The sequence below is a fragment of the Cibotium barometz genome, chromosome 37, assembly GCF_041138505.1.
Source record: "Cibotium barometz isolate CiBa-2024 chromosome 37, ASM4113850v1, whole genome shotgun sequence".
Taxonomy (NCBI): Eukaryota; Viridiplantae; Streptophyta; class Polypodiopsida; order Cyatheales; family Cibotiaceae; genus Cibotium; species Cibotium barometz.
This window is the reverse complement of record NC_141082.1, coordinates 31,150,921-31,176,849: the sequence shown is the minus strand read 5'-3', so window position 1 is coordinate 31,176,849 and position 25,929 is coordinate 31,150,921. Positions and strand designations below refer to the sequence as shown.

At 43.6% G+C, this 25,929-nt stretch overlaps 1 protein-coding gene across 1 annotated transcript in view; it reads left to right on the top strand.

Annotated features, from left to right (window-relative positions):
* Positions 1-2,513: 2,513 nt before the first annotated feature.
* YAK1 (YAK1-like protein 1) overlaps positions 2,514-25,929 on the top strand; it is a 49,263-nt gene continuing 25,847 nt past the window's right edge. The window contains exons 1-9 of the mRNA XM_086776770.1: positions 2,514-3,233; positions 3,975-4,174; positions 4,283-4,436; positions 4,531-4,640; positions 12,691-12,760; positions 13,003-13,085; positions 13,194-13,272; positions 13,370-13,410; positions 15,461-15,583. Coding sequence (XP_086632896.1) covers positions 3,105-3,233; positions 3,975-4,174; positions 4,283-4,436; positions 4,531-4,640; positions 12,691-12,760; positions 13,003-13,085; positions 13,194-13,272; positions 13,370-13,410; positions 15,461-15,583 — 989 coding nt within the window. The 5' untranslated portion in view covers positions 2,514-3,104. The remainder of the gene's footprint in view (positions 3,234-3,974; positions 4,175-4,282; positions 4,437-4,530; positions 4,641-12,690; positions 12,761-13,002; positions 13,086-13,193; positions 13,273-13,369; positions 13,411-15,460; positions 15,584-25,929) is intronic.

Here is a 25,929-nt window from a genome sequence, read left to right as displayed (position 1 = left end):
CTATAATAAGACACTAGCTATTGAGAGAGAGGAAGTCATTGGAAATGCAAAAAGGTTGAAAGGGTGAAGGGCCCACGTGAAAGGTGAGCTAGTGGGTAGAACTTAGAACAAGGCAGGGGGGATGAGGCATGGCATCATGCATGGTACTCCTATGTTGGAAAATGACTAAGGGGGTTGAATAGGACAAGTGTCATGTTGTGATTAATGCATGAAAACCTTCAGAGGTGGGAGGTGAGTAGATTGTCTTGCACACCCAATAAAGCAAGCTATTTTGAATAAGTCGACATATTTGTAAAAGTGGACACTATTTTGAACCCCACAAGTTATTTTAAACAATATGATTTATATACGCCAAGAGGAAGTGTGGGCTCACTCTTATGTGGGGACAAATTGGACCCAATCTTATGTTATGCATAATTCCTATTTAATGCTTTGTGATTAATACTTTGGAATTATTTTAGTGGGTACTCTTCACCCTCCAACACTCGCGAACTCAACTCCCTATTTTATAAAACACCATAAAAAACACGAAGGGAGAAAGACCTTTCACACTTTTTTCATGAGTACCTTGCCCATGCTACGAGTAGCAATCAGTTGTACCTAATGCTCCCATGCCTCATGATGCTAGTAGAACTGACAAAACCATACAATCCCTTTAGTATTACAATAACCAACAAGATTCTTACCTTAACACAATACTCTCACTATGCTCATCATGCAAATTGTTGCACTTATAGGATTCTCCCTTACAATTCTTTGTTTTTCCTAAGTTTTGAAAAACCTTGATAAAAAACACGCTTTTTTAACGCTTATTGGTCCTGAAACTAAAGAAAGTGAGAAAAGGGAGTAGGAAAAAGAAAAAACACATCCTTCTAGGATGCAAACACATGGCTTCAAAGCACATACTCAAGATGCCATCATCTTTTGAGTTTGTTAGAATGAGATAGGAAGTTAATACTTAAAAGTCGGCATTGTAATGCCTATGATACCAACCAAAACAAGCCCTTTACTTTGTGCAAGGAGCAACATAATGCTCATAGTCCACATGCATGAATTACCTAGGGTAGCTGGTTAGCTCACTATCCAACCATAACTCCATCCAGAGTACCCTGAAGCTTAAACCTGACCATAACTCCATCCAGAGTACCCTCAAGCTTAAAGCTAGATGCATCTATTAACCGACTGATCGTAAAGTATCACTGAGACCAGTACCCAAGTAAAAGCTCCCCTCTTATTATAATTGATTCTTTAAATATCAAAGGCATATCTAGTCTAACCTCGGTAATAAGCCATCTCGTTATGGCGTTTTAAGTTCATAACAAGGCATTCACCATCTTATATAAAAAGTTGCAATTCTTCATTACCTATTATCAATATATGTATGTACTATTAATAATACATGATGTAGATATCTTAAACTTAACTCATTACAATTTATGTTTATTTTGTAGATATCTTAAACTTAACTCATTACAATTTATGTTTATTTTGTGAAAGGTATCTGTGTTCAAAACGCTCTAAAGTTCATGCTTTGGTTTGAACAATGTCCACCTTGTTCTTGCGAAATGCTATCCATCTTTGTTTAGAGAGGCTTCCATAATCTCTTGAGGTTTGACAAACAACTTCCCTTCCAACAGTACACACATAGTTGAGGTTTGACAAACAACTTCTCCCCCAATCACACACATGCATAAACACACGTGCACACATCGAATCCTTTCTTCTCCTCCTCATATGTGTGTATGTGTGTGTGTGAGAGAGAGAGAGAGAGAGAGAGAGAGAGAGAGAGAGAGAGAGAGAGAGAGAGAGAGAGAGAGAGGTGTAACAATGAAGATGCAACAATTGAAATAAGAGTTTTTTTTTTTGGTTTATTGCAAGGAGGAACACACACACACACACACACACGCCTTATTTTCACCCCTTTTGTGGAGTGAGGGGCAGGGGTATGCTAGAATCGACCTTTGTTCGGGTAGAGAGAGTTTGCTACCTTAACCACTTGTTTATTGTTCCGACCCCCTTTCAATATTGTTACATTTTCAATGCCTTTTTTTTGGACCAATATAAATATGTATTAATATACCAAAAAAACCAGTTACACCTCAAATAACACAACCCCATTCAGCATCTTATAGATCATATCCCATCTCTCATCTTCAAATACAAAAGATGAATTTTCCCATGAAATCTGAAACCCTAGCTGAATGCATGCTTCCAATGTCTGCTTTTCTCTCACTGGTGTCTTCTTATAGGCTCAAGGGTTAGGAGAAGTTTCATGAAAAGATGAGCTTATAAATAAGACACTAGGGTTAGGAGAAGTTTCATGAAAAGATGAGACCTACATAATAAGACACAAGGTAGTGAGACATTGGAAATGCAACAAGGGGTTGAAAGGGTGAAGGGCCCACTGGTGGTGGGTAGAGCTTAGAAGAAGAGGGCGAGGGGGCATCATGCATGGTACTCCTATGTTTGACAATGACTAAGGGGGTTGAATAGGACAAGCGCCGTGTTGTGATTAACGCATGAAAACCTGCAGAGCTCTTTAATGCAATTTCTGGTCAGAAATCCTTGGAGTGTGCCAAGTGCCCCTCTCATCAGAGCCTCGCAGCTTTCTAGAACAGCTTCAAAAGCAAGCCTGTGTTCGTCCCTCCCTCCGCGAGGGTCCCTTCCTCGCTCTGATCGCTAAGGTCAAACCCTCCGCCCCCCCCCCCCCCCTCTTCACCGTGCTACCTCCATACCGCTTTTTATCTAAGCTTCCTCCATGCTTCCATGGCCCTAGGGTTTCTGCTTAGACGGTTCTCTGTGCTGCTCGGATTCCACAGAGCAGGTGGCTGCTTGGAGTTCAGGAGCAGTTTTCTCGCACAGTAGAAGATCGCCGCCGCCCTAGCGATCGCCATCGCCATCGCCGTAGCCGATTCTTATGGACGGAACGCACAAGGATGATTTTTGAGATCGGTGAAGAAGACGAAGCTTCACACATTGCTGTTGGTAGGAGAGATTTTTTAGCCTTTCCTACCGGATTTCCATGTCAGAGTACTCTTGGAAATGAGGCTGCTTGAACAAATAAGACGGTGCGATTAGGGTTTCTGTGTGTGAGGTTGGCAGAAATGGAGGCTGCAGAGCTGATGCAGGGGCAAGGAGAACGGTGGAAAGCTTCAGGTAATGTTTTTAGAACTTACCTTCCTCCGTCTCCGACAGATCAGAAGCAATTCGGCAGTAGCGGGCGTGATCTCCCTGTAAGTTGAGCTTGCTCTGCACAACCCTAAATTTTGTTACATCGTACTCTCTCTCTTCGTGTTTATACGCGGTCAAGCGTCGGGACATTTGAGAGAGGGCCCTTACATCCTTTTAACATTTACTACGAAGAGGTGTGTGACCTCATCATTGCACAATTCTGCAACCATGATCATCCTCATAAACTCATCATGACATCATCAGCACCGTATAAACCCATCCTCATTTTCTTCACGATGGCATCATTCGCACCATGTCAACTCATCCTCGTTACCACCGTATTAACCCATCTTCATTACCCCTTCATGATGCCATATTGTCATATCTCAATACCTCGTCATGATATCATTAACACCGTATTAACCCCTCCACATTACCTTATTGTGGCATGATCAGCACCACATTAACTGTCCTCATTATCTCATAGTGTTATCATCAGGACCACATTATCCACATTACCCATCCTCATCATCTCAATAAAACATCATGAGCACAGTCCTCATTACCTCTGACATGATCAGCACCATTTTGACCTTATCCTTCTAACACCATGACTTGGAATTCCTGCAGTTGAAGCTCTAAGTCTCTAAAGCTTTAATGATGATTAATGTTTGAATGCTACTTAATCGCTGTTAATTAATATACTGAAACATTCCTCTAGATTTATTGTTCTTTTGTCATCAAGCCTATTAGGAGCAGCTAGTGGTTTTTGTTTTGTGGTTTCATGATCATGTGCTGTGTAGATTGTGGTCAAGCTGACAAAGGATATCATCAAAACATATCAAAGCTGCAATGCACTGTTCTCATTCTCAGAGGCTTCCAATCCTAAAAGATACTTGACAAATCCATCCACTCCTACATCAAACGGAGACCTTGACAACGAGAACTTTGATCTCATTCTTGCCGTCAATGGTGTGCTTGTCAATGGAGATACAAACCACAGGTGAGATTCTCTTGTGGTGGTGCTGTAATTGTCTGGAAAGCTGGCTTGCAAGCTACAAGCTATAATCATGCATCAGCCCTTAGCTGTTCACACTGTTGACTTTTGCAGATACATAGTAAAAGATCTTCTAGGCCAGGGGACATTTGGGCAAGTGGCCAAATGCTGGGCGGATGAGATAAACTCATTTGTTGCAGTGAAGATCATAAAGAATCAGCCGGCATATTGGCAGCAAGCAATTGTAGAGATTTCAATACTAAATATGGTAGGCCTTTTTTGACTGTGGACTTTTGCCAGTGTAACAGGTTATGCATTTCTCTGAAAAAAATACCATCTTTAGGTTTTTTTTTTGGGTGCAGCTAAACGAGAAATATGATCCAGAGGATAAGCACCACATTGTGCGCATCCTTGAGCATTTTATTTATCAGGACCATCTGTGTATTGTGTTAGAGTTGCTTGGTGTCAACCTGTAAGTTTTCCAAAACTTTAGACTGTTATATTGGCTCCTTCTACATCATAACATGCCTTATCTTTGTAACTGGAGTTCTGCATGCAAAGGTTGAACCACATAAAGTAATCTTATGCCAACATGAAACGATAGAACTGTGATATGCTCTCCTTCTACATCATAACATGCCTTATGTTTGTAACTGGAGTTCTACATGTAAAGTTACTTTGCCAGTATATTTAGTCGAACCACATAAAATTATCCTATGTCAACATGTCAATTAAGTGAACGTTTCTCGTGCTAACCCCTGGCGTTTTTTAAATTTCAAAATTAAAGAGAATAAATCTGCGGTAATCTCTGCAAGAAAGGGGGGGAGGACTGGAGATCGGCAATGCCAGATGATACTGCCCTTGCCTCTGGCCAAGGAAGGGCCAGGGCTCTAAGGGCATGTAAAAACATTCTGCCTCTTCTGTATAGTTCTGTAGTGGCCCTGAATGCTCCCTGCAGCTGTGAAGAATGTGGACGATATCAGTCCAGATAGTGCGGATTACCTTTGCAGGAGGTATCACTGAGTCCCTTGATTGTCTCGTGGCACTCGGTCTGTCGAATCCGCCATGCTGCTATACCAGACCTGGCTCAAGCCTTTACAGGACTAATGTTCAGACTTTAGCCATGGACTTTAAACAAGGGACTAATCGTGCATGGGTTCTGTTGCCTCTAGATGATGGCTGGAGAGGGTAACCTAGTTCGATAGAGGAGGTTAATTTGCTTGGTCTCTGTTTTGCACAAGCTGATGTGTGAAAATATACCCAAAAGGGTATTTTACCCAGCCCAAAAAGGGTTATTTGGTCATTTGATTTTACCTTTATCTGCTGGCCGACCAGCAGCCTCCCTTCCTATATATATATGAAGCGCATCTTTATTCAGGTAACACGCAAGAGCACCTCCTTTGCTGGTCGCCAACATCTGGGTCACCATCAGCACGCAACCTGCCTTCTCTGCTGCTGGTGCAGGCCGCCTACGACAGGTGCAAGCTGCCATCTCACTGCTGGTGCAGGTCGCCGTGACTGGTGCAACCTGCCCATCTCTTCTGCTGGACTCATCGCCTACATCAGGGCTGTCTACAGCATTTCTCCATCGCCTACATCAGGGCAGTGTTCTGCGTTTGTGATGGCCTACATCCGGGCTGATCTCAGCGTTTTTCACCATCAGGTATACTTTTGCGTTTGTCTTCAGCACACCAGCAGGCTGACTTCAGCGTTTCTTCATAAGGAGTACTTCAGCGTTTACATCAGCCTTACATCAGGCATATATCGGCGCTTACATCAGGCTTATTATGGCGCTGTTATCTGCGTTTTTGGGACAGCAGCCCTCTTTGCTCCTTCGGAGTCTCACATAGATCTCCTGAATTGGATTTCATCATTTATATATACATCCCCATTGCATGCTGTGTGATTGCTTTGATCTCTCGTATATTTGGTCCTTTGGTGTACCCACGATTACGGAGGATCAGCCTTTCTTACCAAAATATTGGTTCTCCTTATTCAGATATAGATCACACGGAGGATGGGACTCCTCATTCACTCGAGAGCCTTGTTCGAGGTCTTTCATTAGGAGACAACCAACCTATTTTTACCTACTCACCCTCTACACCCTTGGCATATGGTTTTTCCTGGGTTGATTTCCACAGCAATACCCTGCGCTTTTTCCATAACCAAGAGAGAGAAAGATAAGAGGCCGTGTCAAGCAACCCCTGAATACACATAAGTTCAAGACAAAGAGGAACAACACATCTCTTCCATGAACATCATCCTGTGTATATGTAGCTTGATCTCTGTATCCAAATCTCTTCAAGAGAGCCTTCGAAGACTATGTGGCGGAGGACGGAGGCTTGCTGTTGTGATCTGGAGAGCTCCATGTTCTATAAGGCAAAGGCGAGGGATCGATCATCAAAAGAGAGAGAAGCAGTCAAACATCGGCCTTCTTTGTAACCAGTGTCCACACCTCCTATGAGGAAAAAACGCTGAAGAGAAGGTACCTTCGGGTCCAACGGATGAAGCCCGAGTGAAGGTAGAGCTACCAGCAAGATCTATTCAGAAAAACGCAGCAACCATGGCTGTAAATCTGAAAACGCAGAGGTATTCGGGACAGTAGAAAGGGTCTGGAAATGCAGAAGAAATAGGGTACCACCAAGCTCAGATCAGCAAACAGCATTAGAAAACCTGTAGGAGAAGAAAATGCAGCACATGTATGGCTGCTGTCTTGCACAGAACAGGCCGCCTGCACTACAGGGGTAGATGAATCTGAAAACTGCTGCAAAACTGCTTTAGACAGCCACCTGTAGAAAAACACATCACACTAGGTGCTGCTACCTTGAAAACAGTGCAAAAAAGAGGTGTGAAGGAAGTCTCAGGAGGTCAAACTGGCTATGGATGACCATGGGCTGCTGAGAAGAAACTCCTGGAAGAGGCAGGCGACTAGTAGCAACTTCTGAGAAAAAACGCAAGATCTGTCCACCTTGCTGAAAACGCAAAAAACGCAGGAGGGATTATCCAACACTGAAGATCACCGGCGCTCTGGTACTATGATAGAATGTGCTGCGGAAGAAGGGAAAGTGGAAATACAGGGGAGAGAGTGAGAGAGAGAGATGGAGAGGAAACACAGGTGAGAACCTGCTCTCAATATCATCATCCAAAGGAATACATGTCCCGAGAAAGAGGGGAGAAAACCTTGTATGTGAGGGACTGTAGCAAACAATGCTAAGCAAGCAGTGAAGAATGAGGGAGGCAAGCCAGCTATATATATGCCCATATGAAGGCAGCCGACTAGGGAAAAAGTCCTCCACGACTGGGAAAAATACCCAAGACTCCATAAAATGGGGAATAATATGGGAAAACATATGTGAGGGGTGACCAGCCCCTCTCGCTAACATGGTCAGTCCTAGAGGCTAAAATAGGACACCAAACAGGAAGCCAACAAGAAGGGGATGATGTCTAACAATACCTAGGGCTGTTGGCCTATAGAAAGTGTCCACGACTGAGACTAATACCAATCGGCTGCATTAAATGTTTTGTCGGCGGCTGCTGATCTCTCCGTGTCGGTTGCTGTACACTCCTATCGGCTGCCCACAATGTTGGCCTAATGCTTGAATGCCATGCTTAATGCCAAGAATGCTTTGCGTAATGCTTATGAATGCCTAGAATGCCATGTTACTTGTACACCAACTGGGTGTGCATGTGACATTGCCTAAGCCAGGTATCTCTAGGTCACCATATTGGCGATTTGAATATGCAAGAAGTAGGTGTTTTTAAGGTTTTGCTACTAGGATAGGGTTCAAGTGGATTTTGAGAGAAGGGGGAGAACGGAAAGATTTGTATGCATGTGCGCAGGTGAAATTGACGAGGGAAAGTCATGTTTTTTGGATTGAAATCCTAGGTTTTCTCTGTGTCATGTTAGCGCTGTTTCATGGTGTATATGATTGTTCGCTTGGGTTGTAGGGTTTGCAGCTGGACATGCAGGGAAAAAAATGACGATGTGTAGGTTTCCATGTGAGTACAACACGTGGCTGCTTGCCCGATCTGGATAGGCTCTGATACCAACTGTGAGGGATTCTTCCCGAGGATCACGTAATACACATGCGTAAACAAGATTAGAGAAATATATTTAAAAAAGGGGTGCGAGTAAGCTCACCACCCAATTGTAGGTTCGTGTTTGTAAACCTTCCCTAAGCTAGGGGCTAAGGTTCCACTCCCGTGAGTCCATGTTAATAAAAGTGGATTTGAAGAGAGTATGAATGCATAAACATAGAAAGTGAGAACTATGGTGGGTGAAAGATAGAAGCAGACATACTTACAGCATAGTATTAACACTAATGAAGATAATCAAGATATGAATTAAGACTAATCATATACTTAACATTTTTGCATTAAGAGAATGAGTTTGTTACATCCATTTGTAGCTCTCATTCACATGCTCTATGCACACTTGTGACATCCATATGCTCACATGCCTTGTGCACCTTGCACCTTCCATGTGTCTACTTTTTGACCATTGACCATCTTTTACATTCATCCATTCATATGTCCCATACATGACATGATAGGCACCATATTTCAACACAACCCCCCTCCCCTTGGTGTCCAAATCGATCTCATTCCAAGAAGGTAATGTGAAACACATAGACATGACATTTGACCTCCCTTAATGGAGACACACACATACATCACTTAGCCTACATTATCGGTGGCTAGGGGTGATTACATCAACATGACATGGCATCATGGACATGAACATAGATAGCATCACATATGGGTACATTTTGACCAAGGGTTGCCTAATCCCAAGGTTGACATAGGCATAAACATAAGACATGAACATTAAACATCATCTCATACGTCACTACACCTATAAAAGGTGTTCTTGTGGAGCATCCTCATGAGTTGCTTCCACCATCAGATTACTTTGTTGCTTTTGCTTTGACCAACAATTCTTCTCAAGGTGGCCTATCTTGCCACATGTATCACATGCAAGCTTGGTCTTGTTTTGATGATGGCATTGGGCCATGGGCCATTACATGCTCCATCCATCCACAATGGTTACATTTGACATTGGATTTATTATACTTCTTGTTGAGCTTTGTTGTGTGCCTTTTAGTTTCTTATCTTCTTCAAACAAAGAGGATTCAACACTTTCAAGAGTAAGATTTGGAAGATTAGTTAGAGTTGTTACCACCGAAGAAAACTCTTGAGGCATGCTTTTGATTAAGACCACAATTGCATCTCTCTCATCCAAGGGTGCCTTAATACCTGCAAGTTGCATCATAATGTTCTTCATCTTATCTACATGCTCCTTAAATGAGTCTTTTGAACTCCATATCAACTGTATTTTAGATTTATTTCTGAATTTTTTGCCCTAGCTCCGAATGCTTTCTCTAGCTTATCCTAGGCTTCTTTGGTATGCTGTTTGTTGCTGATGCGATGAATGATATTATCTCCAAGGCAGTGCTAATACTATGCTCTAAGTATGTCTTCTTTCATCTTCCACCCACCATAGTTCTCACTTTCTATGTTTATGCACACATACTCTCTTCAAATCCACTTCTATTAACATGGTATCAAAGCCAAGGCACCTCATTTTCACTCCCAACACTAAGCATTATCGTTAGTGCTAATCACAAATATTAGCAACCTTATCTCCTTTTTTCACTTGGCTGAAAACAAACAGCAGTTGAAGGCTTGGCATTGTCAACACACCATACCGTTGCCCATGATCTTCTACGAGGGCCTTCATCACTCTAGGGCCTAGCCACAACTCGGAGGAATCGATGAGATTCGCCTGCAGTCATCTGAAATCACCGATTAAAGGCAACGCTTAAAATTTGGTGAAAATACAGAACTCCCTCTCTCCGTGGCAAATCGGCTCGAAAGGAGTCATACTCGAGGGGTTTTTGCATGCTGTGAATCCACTAGAAGCGTCAGAAATCGCAATGGAGCAATGTACATGGAGATCCAAGCCTGCACCTTTCATTTCATTAAGTTTTTGCTAAGTTCACTAATCCTTGATTAAAGATTGATTAATCCCAAGTATCTATAGCTTAACATTATCTTCATTCATTGCTATTTCACTCTCTCAAGGCATTTGGCTTAAATGGGAGTACAACTATCTCAATTGATCACTCAAGGTTACCTACATAGTTGTCAGGTACGAAAAGTTTGATTCGGTACGGCACGTTCAAATACGGTCTCAGAATGCAGCGCTAAATTTTGAAAATAAAAATATGGTGGAGGTACGGTCCATTTAAAAAATACTTAAAAATAAAAAAATATGGTGGAGGAAGAGGGAGATGATTGAGAGTCTAGAGGGGAGAGAGGCTTGAGCCTTGAAGGAGAGCTCAAGGGAGAGGATAGACTTGAGCAATGAGCACTTGTGAGTGAAAAAAAGATCAAAAAACAACCCCAAAAAATGATCAAAAAAAAGAAGGGCAAAAAAACGATCGAATCCTAGTCGACCGTACCTCCACCGTACCGTACCGAACCATACCTCCTAGGCGGTGCGCGAACCGGGTGCCACTATGGTTACCTATATTTTTTTCTTAAGATTAATGTGTGATTAGTGATCTCAATCTTGTTTAGCATCCAAATCTGAGCTAAATTTATTCAGATAATTGTAAGAGAATTAGACACTGTTGAGATACAGTTAAAATCTCGGTAAGACCTTCCTCACTGAGCCATGGCAACCCAAATCCTAGTGGATAAATTTACTTCTATACGTGACAAACAAAAGTCATGTATCTACTCATGCAAAAGAAGCTTTAGGAGGTAGTAACTGGAGATGAACTCAATGAAGGGAGTGAGGTTGAGATCAAAGCATGGATAAATAAAAATAGAAAATACATGGCCATCATTGGATTAAAATAAAGATAATCAACATATGAATTAAGGCTAATCATATACTCACATTTTGCATTAAGAGAATGAGTTTGTTAGATCCATTTGTAGCTCTCAGAGAGCTCTCATTCACATGTTCCATGCACACTTGTGCCATCCATGTGTTCATAAATGCTCACATGCCTTGTGCATCGTTGCACCTTCCATGTGTTTACTTTTTGACCATTGACCACCTTTCACATTCATCCATTCACATCCCCTAATAACCTTAGCTTGCATTCCTTCCAATTTCATAGTATCCTAATCTTCTTCTACCTTATTCCCACATACATGTGCCCCATACATGACATGATGGGCACCATATTCCAACACATGCCAGTCAATCTTGGCATCCCATACCACCAGTGCTTGTCCATAGGGGCCCTTGGCAAGACTACCCATGATCTGCCATGTCCATGGTAGGAGTAAGCCTATTGGTCTATGTCTAGACCACAATGAATCAATGATAACCCAAGACTCACTTATATAGTGCTTATTGCTGCTATAAGTAATAGTCTAGTCATAAATAGCCGATAATCTTGGATTTATTAAATTTGAATCCTAGCCACCTGAATCAGCCTGCTTTCCCTAATCTCAAGGCTCCCCTAACCTTGTTGGATTAGTTCCTAACCCCAAGGGTTAGTACTAGGTACATAACAAAGGGACAGACCCTGACACCTAGGGCTTGGAAGGACCTATGTAGCTCACGCTTGACATGTCCCTGGAATGGGGCTCACAATGGGGTCACGGGTACAACAAATATTCCTAAAAAAGGTACTAATTCTTTACAAGTATGGTAGTGATGATGAGCCAGTGTGTCACCTTGCACCTCAGAGCATGGGTGCATGTGACAATCCACACCACCGAAGCTAACTCTTGATCCAAAGTCCAAGGAGGGAAAAACTGGTGGGCCATTTGAACCCAATAGAGAAAGCTCAGTATTAGCTCAAGAGTGGTTGTTTTGGGTGCCACACAATGGGGCATACCATTTGGCAATGTCCCAAGAAATCCTCTACTTCGACCGCGGCCAGAGCCCGTACTTCCACGGAAATTGTGGTAAGTCAGCCTGTGGATGCCCCACCAAAGACACCCCCACATCATGGAAACTCAGCACTTTAGGCCAAGTAATATGGGAAACAAGTACCTGAAAGGCTAGTTGTTGACCGGAGCATAGCATGGAAGATGGACGTGCAAGAGGAGTTGTTAAAAGAATCTGTTGCTTGTTGCCCATATGGGCAATTTACTGAGCTGGCCTGGCGCTTCTTTGAGTTGCTCCAGGTCAGGTGGCACCTAGGGCTAGGAGCTGGAAAAGCCCAAGCCAGCCAGCCGGCCAGATTGATGAATTGATCCAGCAAGAGAACAGCGTGGACGATGAGAAGCACGGTGGCCTGCTAGGATAACAGGTTTGTACAACCAGTCCTTGGGGGCTGGTCGTAAGGGGCACTTTTGGATTAGTTAGGCTTGCTTTATCGTGATGTGTGATTTTCTTTGAAAGTACATTTGGTGTTTTAGTTCTTGGCAAGGTTTTTTTAGAAGAAATTTGTAAGTAAAAACATGTTCTCATGGTAATGCTCTGCGTGCCATCTTGCAGCAACAGGCAGACATTGCACCACTAACTAGACATTTATAATGTATGTTTATGCCAGATATGAGCTGCTCAAAGTCAACAACTTCAAGGGATTGTCCTTGAACCTTGTTCGTATCTTCACCAAACAGGCATGCTCTCATTATGCTCTGAACCCTCATGGGATTTCAAGTCTTGCCTTATGTGCCATGAGAAATCTCAATGCTCTCTAAATATTTCACCTGAGTGTTGATAAAGCAAGGCATTTTGTGTAAATGTATAATCGCTACCTGCATACATTGACAAAGGACCCACACTGGTTCTATGTGATGCTTAGTCTCCATTTCTTTACTGGCATTAGTCTTACAAAAGTAGGGGTGCCGTATGCTTGCAGATTTTGACAGCGCTTTCAGTTCTTCGTGATGCCAGTGTAATACATTGTGACCTTAAACCAGAGAATATTCTCCTTACAACACGGTTTGTGCATATCGGTTTGCATTTTCTTTCCTGGGTAAATGAGGGCTTTGGAAGCAGTTGGCTTCCTCTTACTCTACCACTGAGCATAATTTGTCATGGCCATTGCAGTCCGGCATCAGCTGAACTTAAACTCATCGATTTCGGGTCTGCATGCAAGGAGTATCGAACTGTCTATTCCTACATCCAGGTGCCCATGAACCTTAACATTTTTCAGAGGTTGAGGTTTGTCATGCTTCAATGTTGATAGCTTTTGATGTGTTGACTTTGGTGGTTAATTGTTACAGAGCCGCTTCTATCGCTCCCCTGAAGTTGTTCTTGGCCATGAGTATCCTACTTGAACGAATATCATATCAATGGAGTTCTTTTCGATTCTATTTTTAGGAGAAATTTGGTCTTTACCTGACAGGGTTTTGTTTGGACTCCCTGCTTTTCACAATGCTTATGATGAACTGTTTTTTTCTCACTTTGGCTTATTATGCTACTTGGAAGATAACGTTGCCTCAGCTATGATTAACAAACTGCAGTGGGGAATGTCTTTATTGAACATGCTGGAATTGATGCAGTTCTTTGCTTAACACTGCACAGTTGCCATCTTTCTTTTTCTTTTGGTGCAGGCATAGATATAAATGCAGAGCCACTTACTTACATCCATATACACAGCCACCCACCTTTTTTTCCATCCTGTAGGTAGATCCTTCTGTAATCGCAAGGTTTGGTACCCACCGGAGGGCAGCTTAGTCTTCCCGCCTGGAGGTGTTACAACTTGTGGCGGCAAAGCGGCCACAATACCATTGGAGCCCTGTGGGTATTTGAACTCGGGACCTTCCCTTCCCAAGTCACTAGCTCTCACCATTGGGCTACGTGCCCTTTGGCCACCACTGACCCATCTACACATACATAGGCAGGTGAAGAGAGATCGTAACAAAGAAAAGAAAATCAAATGACCTATAATCTAGCAGATACTAGAAAAACAATCTTAGATACCAGTGAGTCCTGGCTACATGCATCACAGGAAATAGGGTTATGAAGCTGGGACAATCTCATCCTTCTGAGGGCCTAGACCCATGTGTCTGTGGAACGTATCCATGATCCTGATCTGCATTGGATGGCTACGGTGGTTGTACCTCCTGATCTCCTCCAAGTTCAGGTGTGGCTTGAATCTGCGAGATGGTGTACCTCTTTGAGATGTCTCAAGATGCGGGTGGGACCAAGGTCACCCCGAAATGTTTCACTATTGAAACGAAACGATGCTGAAACGATTTATTTTGGAACAAAACGTTTCAACACCAGGTAGGTGGACAGTGAAACATTGGACCGAAATGATGATATACATTAAATCTGAAGGTACTGACTAATAGTTATAAGATGATATTAGCATATTTATCATCAGTAAACAAAGAAGACATACAAAAGAACAAATTGGATGAAAGAAGGAAAGAGAAAGAATTAAAAAATATAAAAAGCACACAAAATCACAACCTTTTTTCCCACATGAAACGATATGGTCTCAATGTGCGCATGAAACGTTTCAACACTGAAATGCGAAACGAGTTTCAAAGCCACCGAAACAAGTTTCATGGTGACCATGGGTGGGACTCAATTTGAGCTTGATGGTGGTCTTGTGGGCTGGGGTCATCTGTCTTGTTGGGGGCCAATGCCGATGCTGGGAAAGGAGAAGTAAGGAGTGTTTGGATGTTGTATTCCCACCTGCAAGTGTGCTTTTTCAAGAGTGGCTATTTATGCTATGAATCTTATCCAAGTAGAGAAGAGGCACACACCTCTGGTCCTCATCTCAATGGCTGTGTAGAGGATCAAACTCCTCTTTGAAAAAACAATGATAGCGTTCTAGGATCTTATGGGATGAAGAACAGAGGGTAGCATTTTCTTATGGCTCCACTTGTCGCTAGGTGACATTGCACCTATGATGAGTACAAGATAGGCTTGTTCTTGTAGCGAAAATAAGGTACAGGCTTCCATCTATTTTGAGTGATTTACATTGTGGAGGTTGTGAAGTTTGATTTGGGAGAGGAGGGAGGGGTGTGCTGGGCCTCCAAATATTGCCAATGTGGCCAACCAGGCTGGTGGGTCCATTGACATGGTCCATAAGCAGCCCACTTTTTGGTTGATTCCTCCTGGCTGTAATAGGTGCCTCTTGGTTTCCACCTCTACCTTCAAATCTGCTCCACTTATTATATAATATCTTCAAGTCAATGCCGCAATGCCTTGTTGTTTTGCAAGAGGGATTGAGTTTTTTTTCAAAAACAAAATGAAGGATATGTGTTTATTTAATCTCCTTGATCTCTTGCTGTTGGAGACATCTCAAGCCAGCTTTTGGTCCATTTTCTGTTTATATTTGGGAACTTGACAAGACGAAGGTATACGACTGCAATCGATATGTGGTCTTTTGGATGTGTTGCTGCAGAGCTCTTCTTGGGCTTACCGTTATTTCCTGCACAGTCCCAGTATGACCTCCTCCAGCGCATGATCAGAATTCTTGGGTGAGTATATATACTGTTCCCTGTCTCTCTATGCAAATAAAAAAAAAGCGATAAATAATTTGAGCTGTTTTATGTGAAGGCAATCTGACTGTTACAATTTTATGGTTAAAGATGTCAAGAGGTCTGTAACAAAGAAACAAAGCTCCTTTAATGATTCCACTGCTACAGCTCGTAGACATAGTGCCTGTCATTGAAGGAACTTGTTCCCCTCCTCCACTGCTTCATTTCCCAGATGCGCCCCATCCGTTTCCATGGCCGTTTTCTCGTTTCCCATGTGATATTGTCACAGGAAACGGCCGTTTCCACCCCTAAAAACTCGTTTCCCTGTTTCCATTCCTCGAACGTTTCCGTTCCTGTTTCTCGTTTCTAGTGTTTATGGGCCAATTTAAGTGTTTAATTGCATTAATGGTCAAGTTATGTGATACCCCTTAGGCCCACTCAGAGTAACAATTGTATCACTCCGTGTTGACATGGCATCCTCACAATCCACCCTGGCTTTGCCTTTGGAAACAAAAAGCTTGATCACCTTTGGTACTTGTAACTTGATGGATTGACCCTCGTTTGCTCTTTTTGTAAGTGTGACCCTACCAGCTCATCAAAAGTGGTTGGATTGCCTCCACTTCTCATGGAAAGATTAAGAGAAGTACGAAAACTGAGTAAAGAGCTCAATGTAGTGGTGACAAGCTGCCTTTCTAGAGTCACCTCATCTATGTTGAGTAGTTGTTCTTTGAGATCCTTTACCTTTGTCAAATGATTTGCCACTCACTCTCCTTCATGCATGTGCAAATTGTCCAGCTCCCGCTTCAAGTACACGACTAGCTTCCGCTTCAAGTACATCACTCTGGCTTCGGTTTGAAACATTGATTCTAGGACTTCCCATGCAATCTTGGAAGTCTCACATGACTGAATGTGAGGAATGATAGATATTTTAACTGAAAGCACTATAAGAGACATGGCTTGGGCATCTTTGGAGTCCCACCTACGTTGTGCTGGAGTAGGTGCATGAACCTATGGACCTGCTGTTGCAACCATCTGAGCAACGGTTTTGGGATTTGAGGATGGTTCTACTTGAGGTTCATCACATGTGACAACCTCCCATAATCTCGTGGCTACCAACATGCTTTTGATCATAAACCTCCATAAAGAATAATCGGACACATCTAACCTATCCTCAGTGGAAAGTAAAATCAATACCTCTTGACGCCTTTGTGCCATCTCCCCCACACCCCCCACACACACTGAATTTCCTTTTGCAAAGTATTAAGTGCTGTATAAGAGAGCCCCTCTATGCTGATAACTCCTAGCACCTTTTAAGCAAATAAGAAAACACCTGAAATGTTATGATAGTACCGGGATGAGAACTGAATTTTGTAGCCCGCCAAAAAATCACCAAAATCAGAATGTGCACTTGAATGAGCCCCAGCTCCGGAAGATAAGCACCTATGCTACTTCGGAATGTGTGCTTTTGCAGCACCATGATTGCACTGTATATACTGAATGAGAGTATACAACTTAATGGCCCTAGGCCCACATAGAAATAATATGCACGTGCCAAGTGTAAAGCTAGGTGACATGTGTAATGCTAGGTGTCCTAGTAGGTCTCACTTTCCCTGTAAGTGCTCTACGCCCATCTAAGAGTGTTGCTTGGCAGAGGCTGACATGCGGGAAGGTGCAATAGGCACGAATAAGCAAAAGCCAGGCAAGCGAGGGCGAAGATTTTCGTGCGAGTAAGCGGAGGTTGAAAATTGCCGACTGGAGGGTGAAAATGGGTCATACCTGGCAAGGGCCTTCGGCACCTAGTGCCGCCTGGCACGGTGGGCGACTTAGTCGGGCCCCCCGGTCAGCCTAGTTGGCTGAGCGGTGGCGCTCAGCTCAGCTTGGCCGGTATCCTATCATGGGGTCTGCCAATTGGGCAGCGTAGATGTGCGGAGCTGGCGGCGGAGTGGTAACGCAGGTCCAAACGGCCAAAAAGGGGTGCGGGGCACACGCACCACCAGAGCTCTGATACCAATTGAGGGTTTCTGAGACCGAAAAGGAAAACTCAGAGGATGATGAAGGGGAAGTTCCATTGTTGGAACGAGATATAGATCTCATGTGCATGTCTTTACAGTTGTGTATAGAAGAAAGGGAGGAGGTGGAAGCTGAGGTTGAAGAGCAATCAACCAAAGAAGAAGTTTTGCAGAAGATGCTTGCTAAAGATCTGACAGTGGTTGAGAAGAAAGAGTACCTGACAATTTTGTAGCAGTTCCTAGATCTGTTTATTTCTTCTTATACTGAGGTTAGGGGGGTGATAGCTGTCCAACATGAAATATAATTGAAACCTGAAGCTAAGCTAGTGGTGCAAAGACTGAGAAGATTGGGGGTAGTGTAGCAGCAAGTATTGAGAGAAGAAGTGAGTAAGTTGTGAAAGAATGTGCACAAGTGGAAGCAAATAAACACGAGAGAGAACGATTGCAAGCAAAAACTAGAGCTGTATTAGCTTGAGGTTACAAAGTACAAGAGCCAGCAAATAGGGCAATTGAAGATGATTGAATGAATAAAAGAGAGCAACTCTTATATACTTGTGCATGAAGCAGTCAGCTATAGGAAACAGGCCGACAGGACTCCACGACAGCATTAATAGAGATGCAATATTTTAAGACCCCCTCTGCATCTTGAAGTGTGCAAACAAAAAGTCCGAAGAAAATGACGAAGGTGCGACCATGGACACCTCAGCATGGCCAATACTGAGTACACCTCGGAAAATGCACATGTCAGCTTGTTGTCTTCAGAAAACATCATGCCACTATAAAGAGCAAAAGAAAATCTGCTTGGCTCCAAACTCAAAGTAGAACTGTGAACACATCACATCCAATAACCTCGAACGAATGAACATGGATTACATCCTGTCCATAGTCTCTGCTGACCAATAGTTCTGGAACTCATCCGAACCAGGAAGGAAACTTGGTTGATCTTGGAACTCATCCGGACCATCAAGAGAACTTGCATGTCTTCATACTTGGAACTCCGACACACGGGTCCCATGCTCCAGATTTAATATAAGCGAGCTTTTTGAAAGCCCCCTCTCCCGCCCACAAGCCGTTTCTGAAAGACAGCACGCGGGGGGATGCACTTAGGATCAGAGTAGGACACCAATCATAATAGCCCTTAGGACTTAGCCAATATTTATAAGTGAGTGCGTTCCCACTTCATTAAAGTTTGGGCGCCCAAAAGTCACTTATAAATTATGACCACTTCCAAGTTCACACTCACTGAAGTCCCGAGGCGGACAAGACTCAATGTCCAGGACATGATCTTCCTTTTTACTCATAAATGGGCATCTCCCCATGTCCTCTTACTTGATTGGACCCCAATTCACTTACTTATTAAGAGAAAATTCGTGTTCTCTCTTCATGAGGATTTTTGGAGGCTGAAAACTCTGTTTTTCCACCATTTCTCTCCATTTCCAAGCTCTCCATAGCCATACCCAACTTGCTAGGGTGTTTTCCAAGCTTCCAAGAGCGTTTCCAAGTGCTAATCACTCTCCTACTCACTCCCAATGACTAAAATTCAGCAAAACAGCTCTCATTTTTGCTGTAATTTTAAAAACACGAATTTTCTCTTAATAAGTAAGTGAATTGGGATCCAATCAGGTGAGAGGACGTGGGGAGATGCCCATTTATGAGTAAAAAGGAAGATCATGTCCTGGACATTGAGTCTTGTCCGCCTCGGGGCTTCAGTGAGTGTGAACTTGGAAGTGGTCATAATTTATAAGTGACTTTTGGACGCCCAAACTTTAATGAAGTGGGAACGCACTCACTTATAAATATTGGCTAAGTCCTAAGGGCTATTTGAGCCTAGATTGGGTAATACTTACCACCTGTTCACATGCCACACAACCATGTCAGCAGACAGTTTCACACGCACGGTTCACGGACGGGCGTTCCCTAGCCCGGAACTACACATAGGTCATGCAGGCATGAAAACAGCATGCAATTTCATTTGCAGGCAAGCACATAAAGATGCTATGCAATGCAGCATTGGCATGAACAATTTCCGTTCATGAAACCATATAAGACCAGGCGTTTCCAGGCAAGTATATGCGATACCAGACCCAGTGGAAAGCCAATCCTCCAAGCGCTTCCGGGCATGTACACAAAGGCACGAGTCCCAGCGGAAAGCCAATCCTCCAAGCGTTTCCGGGCATGTACACAAAGGCACAAGTCCCAGCGGAAAGCAAAGTCCTCCAGATATTCCGGGCATGATAACGTCAAGTCCCAGCGGAATATCATATCCAACTATACAGCATGACACGTGTCAATCACATGCATAAGCACATTCCATAAGCCATGGACACCAATCCAATATGTACATAGTGTGAAAGCAAGAGTGAACCATTCGGGTGGCCAAATGGTGACATCCCCCCCCCCCCCCCCCCCCGCGCTTCTAAACAGTTGTCTGCAACTGAAATGCATCCAAATATGTCTGAAGCACATGCGGGCAATCTTTGAAGAACTCTTCATCTACCCATTTAGCATCAATGGGAAGATAGTTCTTAAACTTCACAAGGTAACGCCTCAGAACTTTGCCTGCAGCAAGCTTGCGTTCCTTGTGATACACAATCTGCTCTGGCTGCAAGATCTCCTCAAGATCATCCACTTCTGGTGGATCGTCAATGACCATTTCACTGGGCTCCGGCCCTACATACTTGCGAAGGAGACTCACATGAAAAGCATTGTGTATGTGCCAATGACTAGGTAATGCCAATCTGAAAGCCACTTCATTGATCTTCTCGGTCACTCGAAAAGGCCCATAGTACCTAGTTGCAAGCTTAGGATATGCACCCTCTTTGCCAGGCCTCTTTGCAAGTCTTGCTTTCTCAAATTTCAGCAATACCCAATCATTCTCTTTAACATCCAATTGCCTTCTATGCTTGTCAACAACCTTTTTATGTTTGTCTTGTGACCTTGCAATGGCTGTCCGCACCTGAGCAAAAGCAATATCCAAGTCTCTTACATACTCATCAGTTGCAAATATCTCATCCTTTGTGCGAAGGATGGGTGGCAAAACCACCTTACCATAAACAATCTCAAACGGGGCCTTTCCCGTAGATGCATGCACTGTGTTGTTGTATGCAAATTCCACAAGCGGTGAGTACTTCTCCCAAGAAGACTTCTGATCCGCCACATAACATTTCAAGACCATTTCTCTCCATTTCCAAGCTCTCCATAGCCATACCCAACTTGCTAGGGTGTTTTCCAAGCTTCCAAGAGCGTTTCCAAGTGCTAATCACTCTCCTACTCACTCCCAATGACTAAAATTCAGCAAAACAGCTCTCATTTTTGCTGTAATTTTTGGTCTTTTTGCTGAAAACCCTAATTTCAGCCTTCCTTTCTCAAGTTGAACCATAGGGAAAGCTTTCCCAAGGTTCCCTTCATCCTCTTGAAGACTTTGGTCGCGAAGGATTGCGGCAAATCGAAGAGATCAACACTTCTAAAGCTTCCAACGCGAAGGCTTCCGCTTGCAACAACTTCTATGAAGACTGGTAAGCTAATTGGACAATGTGTTGTCATTACTTATTCAGTAGAAGGGCAGGACTCCTTGTTTAGCCGCCCTGTGTAGTATTTCTCTTGTCCTATGTGCTCTTGACGATGTTGCTACCTTGCTTGGTAGAACATAGAGCCAATGGTAGAGAATATGGGCACTGAAGTCGGGCCGGGCATCAAGGCAGCTCCTTGGTGATCTACATCGACATACCATTGTTTTCTAAATGTTGAATTTCATATGCATTGGCATGGAGGATTTGGCAATGGATGCCCGTGAAGCTATGTATTGAATTTCTGCAACAGTAATACAATTTACTTAAGGGAGGGGTCGGCCGTTCCGGCTCATTGTGTGTCTCTTGTCAAGTCAGCAATTTACTTCTTGTATATGAGCAAGTGTCCTTCAAATCTTAGTGTATTTAAGTGTATTGATTAGCATTGTGTTCAACCAAGTTACAACTTGAAAAGGCCCATAGTACTTGTCTAAATTGCATCATTATCCTGTTGGATACATGGCAAGTCCATAATGAAATCCATTGTAATACTTTCCCATGGCTGCGTGGGAATAGGCAATGGCTGAAGCAAACCTGGTGCCTTTTGTCTATCAAATTTGACTTTTGACAGGTGATACATGCACGTACATGTGCCTCTATGTCCTTCCGCATACCTGGCCAAAAGAAATACCGCTCAATCATGTGCGTAGTAGGTATTATGCCTCTATGACCAGCATATGGAGGAGCATGGCACTCATCCAAAACCTTTTGTCTCATGTCAGACACCACACATAGGCAATTATCTTTCATGAGATAACCCTCTTTGATTACATATGAGGCATGTGCATGACCAGCCATCAAATCCGCGCAAATAGTGGCAAAATCAGCATCCGTATGATACAAATCACGCATGGTAGACAAATCCCCATGAGAGGCAACCGAGATAGCTGCCACATACGGCTTTCGTGACAATGCATCGGCCATTACATTCTTCTTTCCCGGGGTGTGCAAGATCTGAAAATGAAACATAGAGAGGAAATTGGCCATCCTCATATGTATCTCTGACAACTTAGTTTGAGTAAGAAAATACCTCAAACTCTGGTGATCCGTCTTCGCAGTGAAATCAGCTCCAAGAAGGTAATGTTTCCATATAGTAAGAGCATGAATTATAGCCAAGAGCTCTTTCTCATAAATGCCAAGAGATAGCTTTGCATCATGCAATCTACGACTCTCATAAGCCACGGCATGTCCCTCTTTATTAAGGACAGCTCCTATGCAATTTCCAGATGCATCACATTCCACACAAAAAGGCTTTTGCAAATTCGGAATGGTCAACACTAGACCATGAGTAGGTGCATCTTTCAATTTGAGGAATGCATCTCTCTCTACATTAGTCCATTTGAACATGGCCTTCTTCTTTGTCAAATCATGTAAAGGAGAAGCAATCCATGCAAAGTGCCGAATGAACCTGTGGTAGTAAGAGCATAATCCAAGAAACCTACGGATCTCACCGAACTCAATTCGGGCCAATTCCGAATTGCATCAATCTTTGCAGGATCCATCTGTACTCCATCTTTGGACACAATATGTCCAAGATAATGTATCTCTGGCAAGAACTCACTCACTCTTCTTTGCATTTATGAAGAGTTTATGCTTATGGAGCTCTTCAAAAACAATAGCCAAATGAGCTTTATGCTCTTCTTCGGTCTTCGAGAAGACTAGGATGTCATCAAAGAAGACACCTGTAAATTTCCTGTACCCATGGAATATGCGATCCATCATTCTATTGAATGTAGCCGGGGCATTTGTAAGACCAAAAGGCATAACAAGATACTCATAAAGCCCAGATGCTGTCCTGAAAGCAGTTTTGTGTACATCCTCACGCACTACACGCACTTGATGATATCCACTCTTGAGATCAATTCGGCTAAAGCATGCCGATCCATCCAACTTGTCAAGGATGTCGTCTATGCGTGGAATCGGAAATCGATTCTTGATGGTAAGCTTATTCAAAGCTCTATAATCCACACAGACGAAAGGATCCATCCTTCTTTTGAACCAAGAGGACGGGTGAACAATATGGGGAAGAGCTTGGTTGAACCAAACCCTTTTCAAGAAGCTCATTCACTTGCTTCATGATCTCCTCTTTTTGGGATGCACTTACACGATAGGCTGGCCTATTAGGTGGTGAGATACCCGGCACAAGATCAATGCGATGATCTTCCGGTCGTACAGGTGGCAACTCATTTGGTAACTCATCAGCAAAGCAATCATTGTGCTCTTGCAAAAATTTCAGCCTATCATTACTAAGAGTGTTTACATGTACATTATTTTCCTTAACATGATCTCGTACAAAAATCAAGACGCAAAAACACTCTTTTTCATTACTTTCTTAATTTGTACATGAGATACAAGGGGAATGGTATCACCCTCTTCACCAGCATTAATTACATGCTCTCGGCCTTTATGCATGAAGGTGATCCTGTTGGTCTTGTAAACCTTGCACGGATCAATATGTGTATGCCAAGGCTTTCGAAGCAATACATCACAATCATTCAAAGGTGCCACAAGAAAATCCTCATGATCCACATAGCCTTGAATGTGTATGCGCAACTTGCCAAAAATAGGCATGAATTGCAGTTCTCTACCAACAAAGGCAGCCCCTGCTTCAATTTGAGGACCCATGTCCTCCACTTCAATACCCAAAGCAGCTGCCATCTGTGTGGATATGAAATTTTCAGATGCACAATCATCAAACATGAACAAAGCGGGCTGATCTTTGAGCTGTCCCCAAGCTTTACATACAACCCTATCTTTGCTATCATGTGAAGTGCTGCCCTGCACATCCTGAACCATATGCACATTAGGCTTTGATGCATTTGCATTATCACGCTTCTTCTTGTTTAGGCATGCCTTTGCAATATGCTCGGTGCTAGGACAAGTAACTCGTATATTGCTTTTTCTGTTCCGGAGTGAGACCATAGTCTCTCAGTTTGAAGGGACGCTTCTTGGTAGTGGTATTTTGAGCCTTTGGATCATTTTTATCTTGGTTTTGGTCCTTTTTAGGTGGCTGTCTATCATTTTGCAGGTTTTGGACAGCCTTCTCTTTGCCTTGAAATGAGGGTTTAGCCTTATTGGATCGACCCAATTTGAGTTCCAATTGCTCGGTGGCGGTGGCGGTTGCGGTTGCGATTAATTGGTGCAAGGTATGACGAGGATACATTTGTAGTCTCGCTTTGTACACGGGTTGCAATCTCGATTGAAACCTTCTCTTCCTTTTCCGCCTCGGTGACATGCATAAATGAAGACACCTCCAAAAGCACTTTCCAAAACTTTTGTACATATGCATTTACCGAATCCTCCTCATTTTGCTTTACCCAATCCCACTTCATTGTTATCTCATTCAATGCATTGGGAGGTAAGAATTGAGCATACAACCTCTCCTTGAACTCTTCCCATGATCTAACAGGATTTGGTGAGAGCTTCTCCGTGAGCCACCAATGGGCAGCAGTGCCTTTCATGAACATGCTTACATGCTGGATCATGGATTTCTGAGTAAAATCCTCATTACTGAAAGCAATATCAAACTGGGCAATAAAAGCAAGTGCCTTTGATGCATCATATTTCCCATGATGTGTGTCAAACTTCACAGATTTGTCTCCGGCTTTGAAGTCACGAGACTTTGATGCATGTGTGTGCATCTCAACATGTTTTCCCCCATGTTTGTCGATTGGGACAGCCCTGGACTGGCATCATTTTTGGACCAAAAGGTGATGCATAAGGCATAGATACATGTGCCCTGTAAGCATGAGGCGTGGCTGGCCCCTCAACATGCATTGATACATTTTCAGCCATAACTTCTCCCTCACGAGCACACTCGAAGGCATGAGTGGCATGAGAGATACGCGGAATACCTGCACCAACAAAAAATTGCAGCCCATGTTGCATGTTTTGTGCATGCACATTTTCAGCCGGCAATGGCATTTGACATACATTTTGACCACTGCCATAAACATTGTATCATAGTCACAGGGGACGGAGCCTAGGAACGTTGGGACGCCGAAACAGGACGGGGACGGATGGGGACGGACGGACGTCCCCCGACGGGCGTTTCAAACAGGGGACGGCGCAGGGGACAGCACAGGGACGGGGGACGACTGTTGGGGACGGCTTGTGCGGGGACGGCAGAGAGCCATTGCGCCTGCACTCGTTTCTGGCCGTTGCGCCTGCACCTGCGCTCGTTTCTGGCCGTTGCGCCTGCCTGCCGCGTGCCTGCCTTCGTAGCCGTTTATGGCTGTTGGGCCTTGGCCCTCTCTCTCTCTCTTGCCCTTGAGGCTTTCCTCTCTCTCTTGCCTATCTATATAAGAGCCCATCTCTACAAGGCTACAAGCACACACAAGTTCATTGCTCATTGCTCAAGCTTTCAAGGCTCAAGCTTCTTGAATCTTCTCTCTTTCAACTTCCAAGTTCCAAGATCTAGGGCCTAGGCTCTCACCTCTCCCTCGAGCCTCTTGAGTCTTCCAACTTCCAAGTCTCTAGGCTCTCTCTCTCTCTCTCTCTCATTCCTCAAGGCTCTCTCTCTCTCATTCCTCGCCATACACTTGTCTGTCAGAGGAGATTATGCATTATTCTACACTAGGGGAAGTATTTCTTACGGGCGACTTCAATGCCCACACACAGAGCAGACAGTGTGAGGTGTATGACTATGATGACATGGAGATCCTCCACCCTGTGGATCCAGAGGAGATAGGGGCTAGTCGGGCATCAGAGGACACTGGACCAGACAGAGGACATTATGGGGACCACTTACTAGAGTTGGGAGCCAGGCATC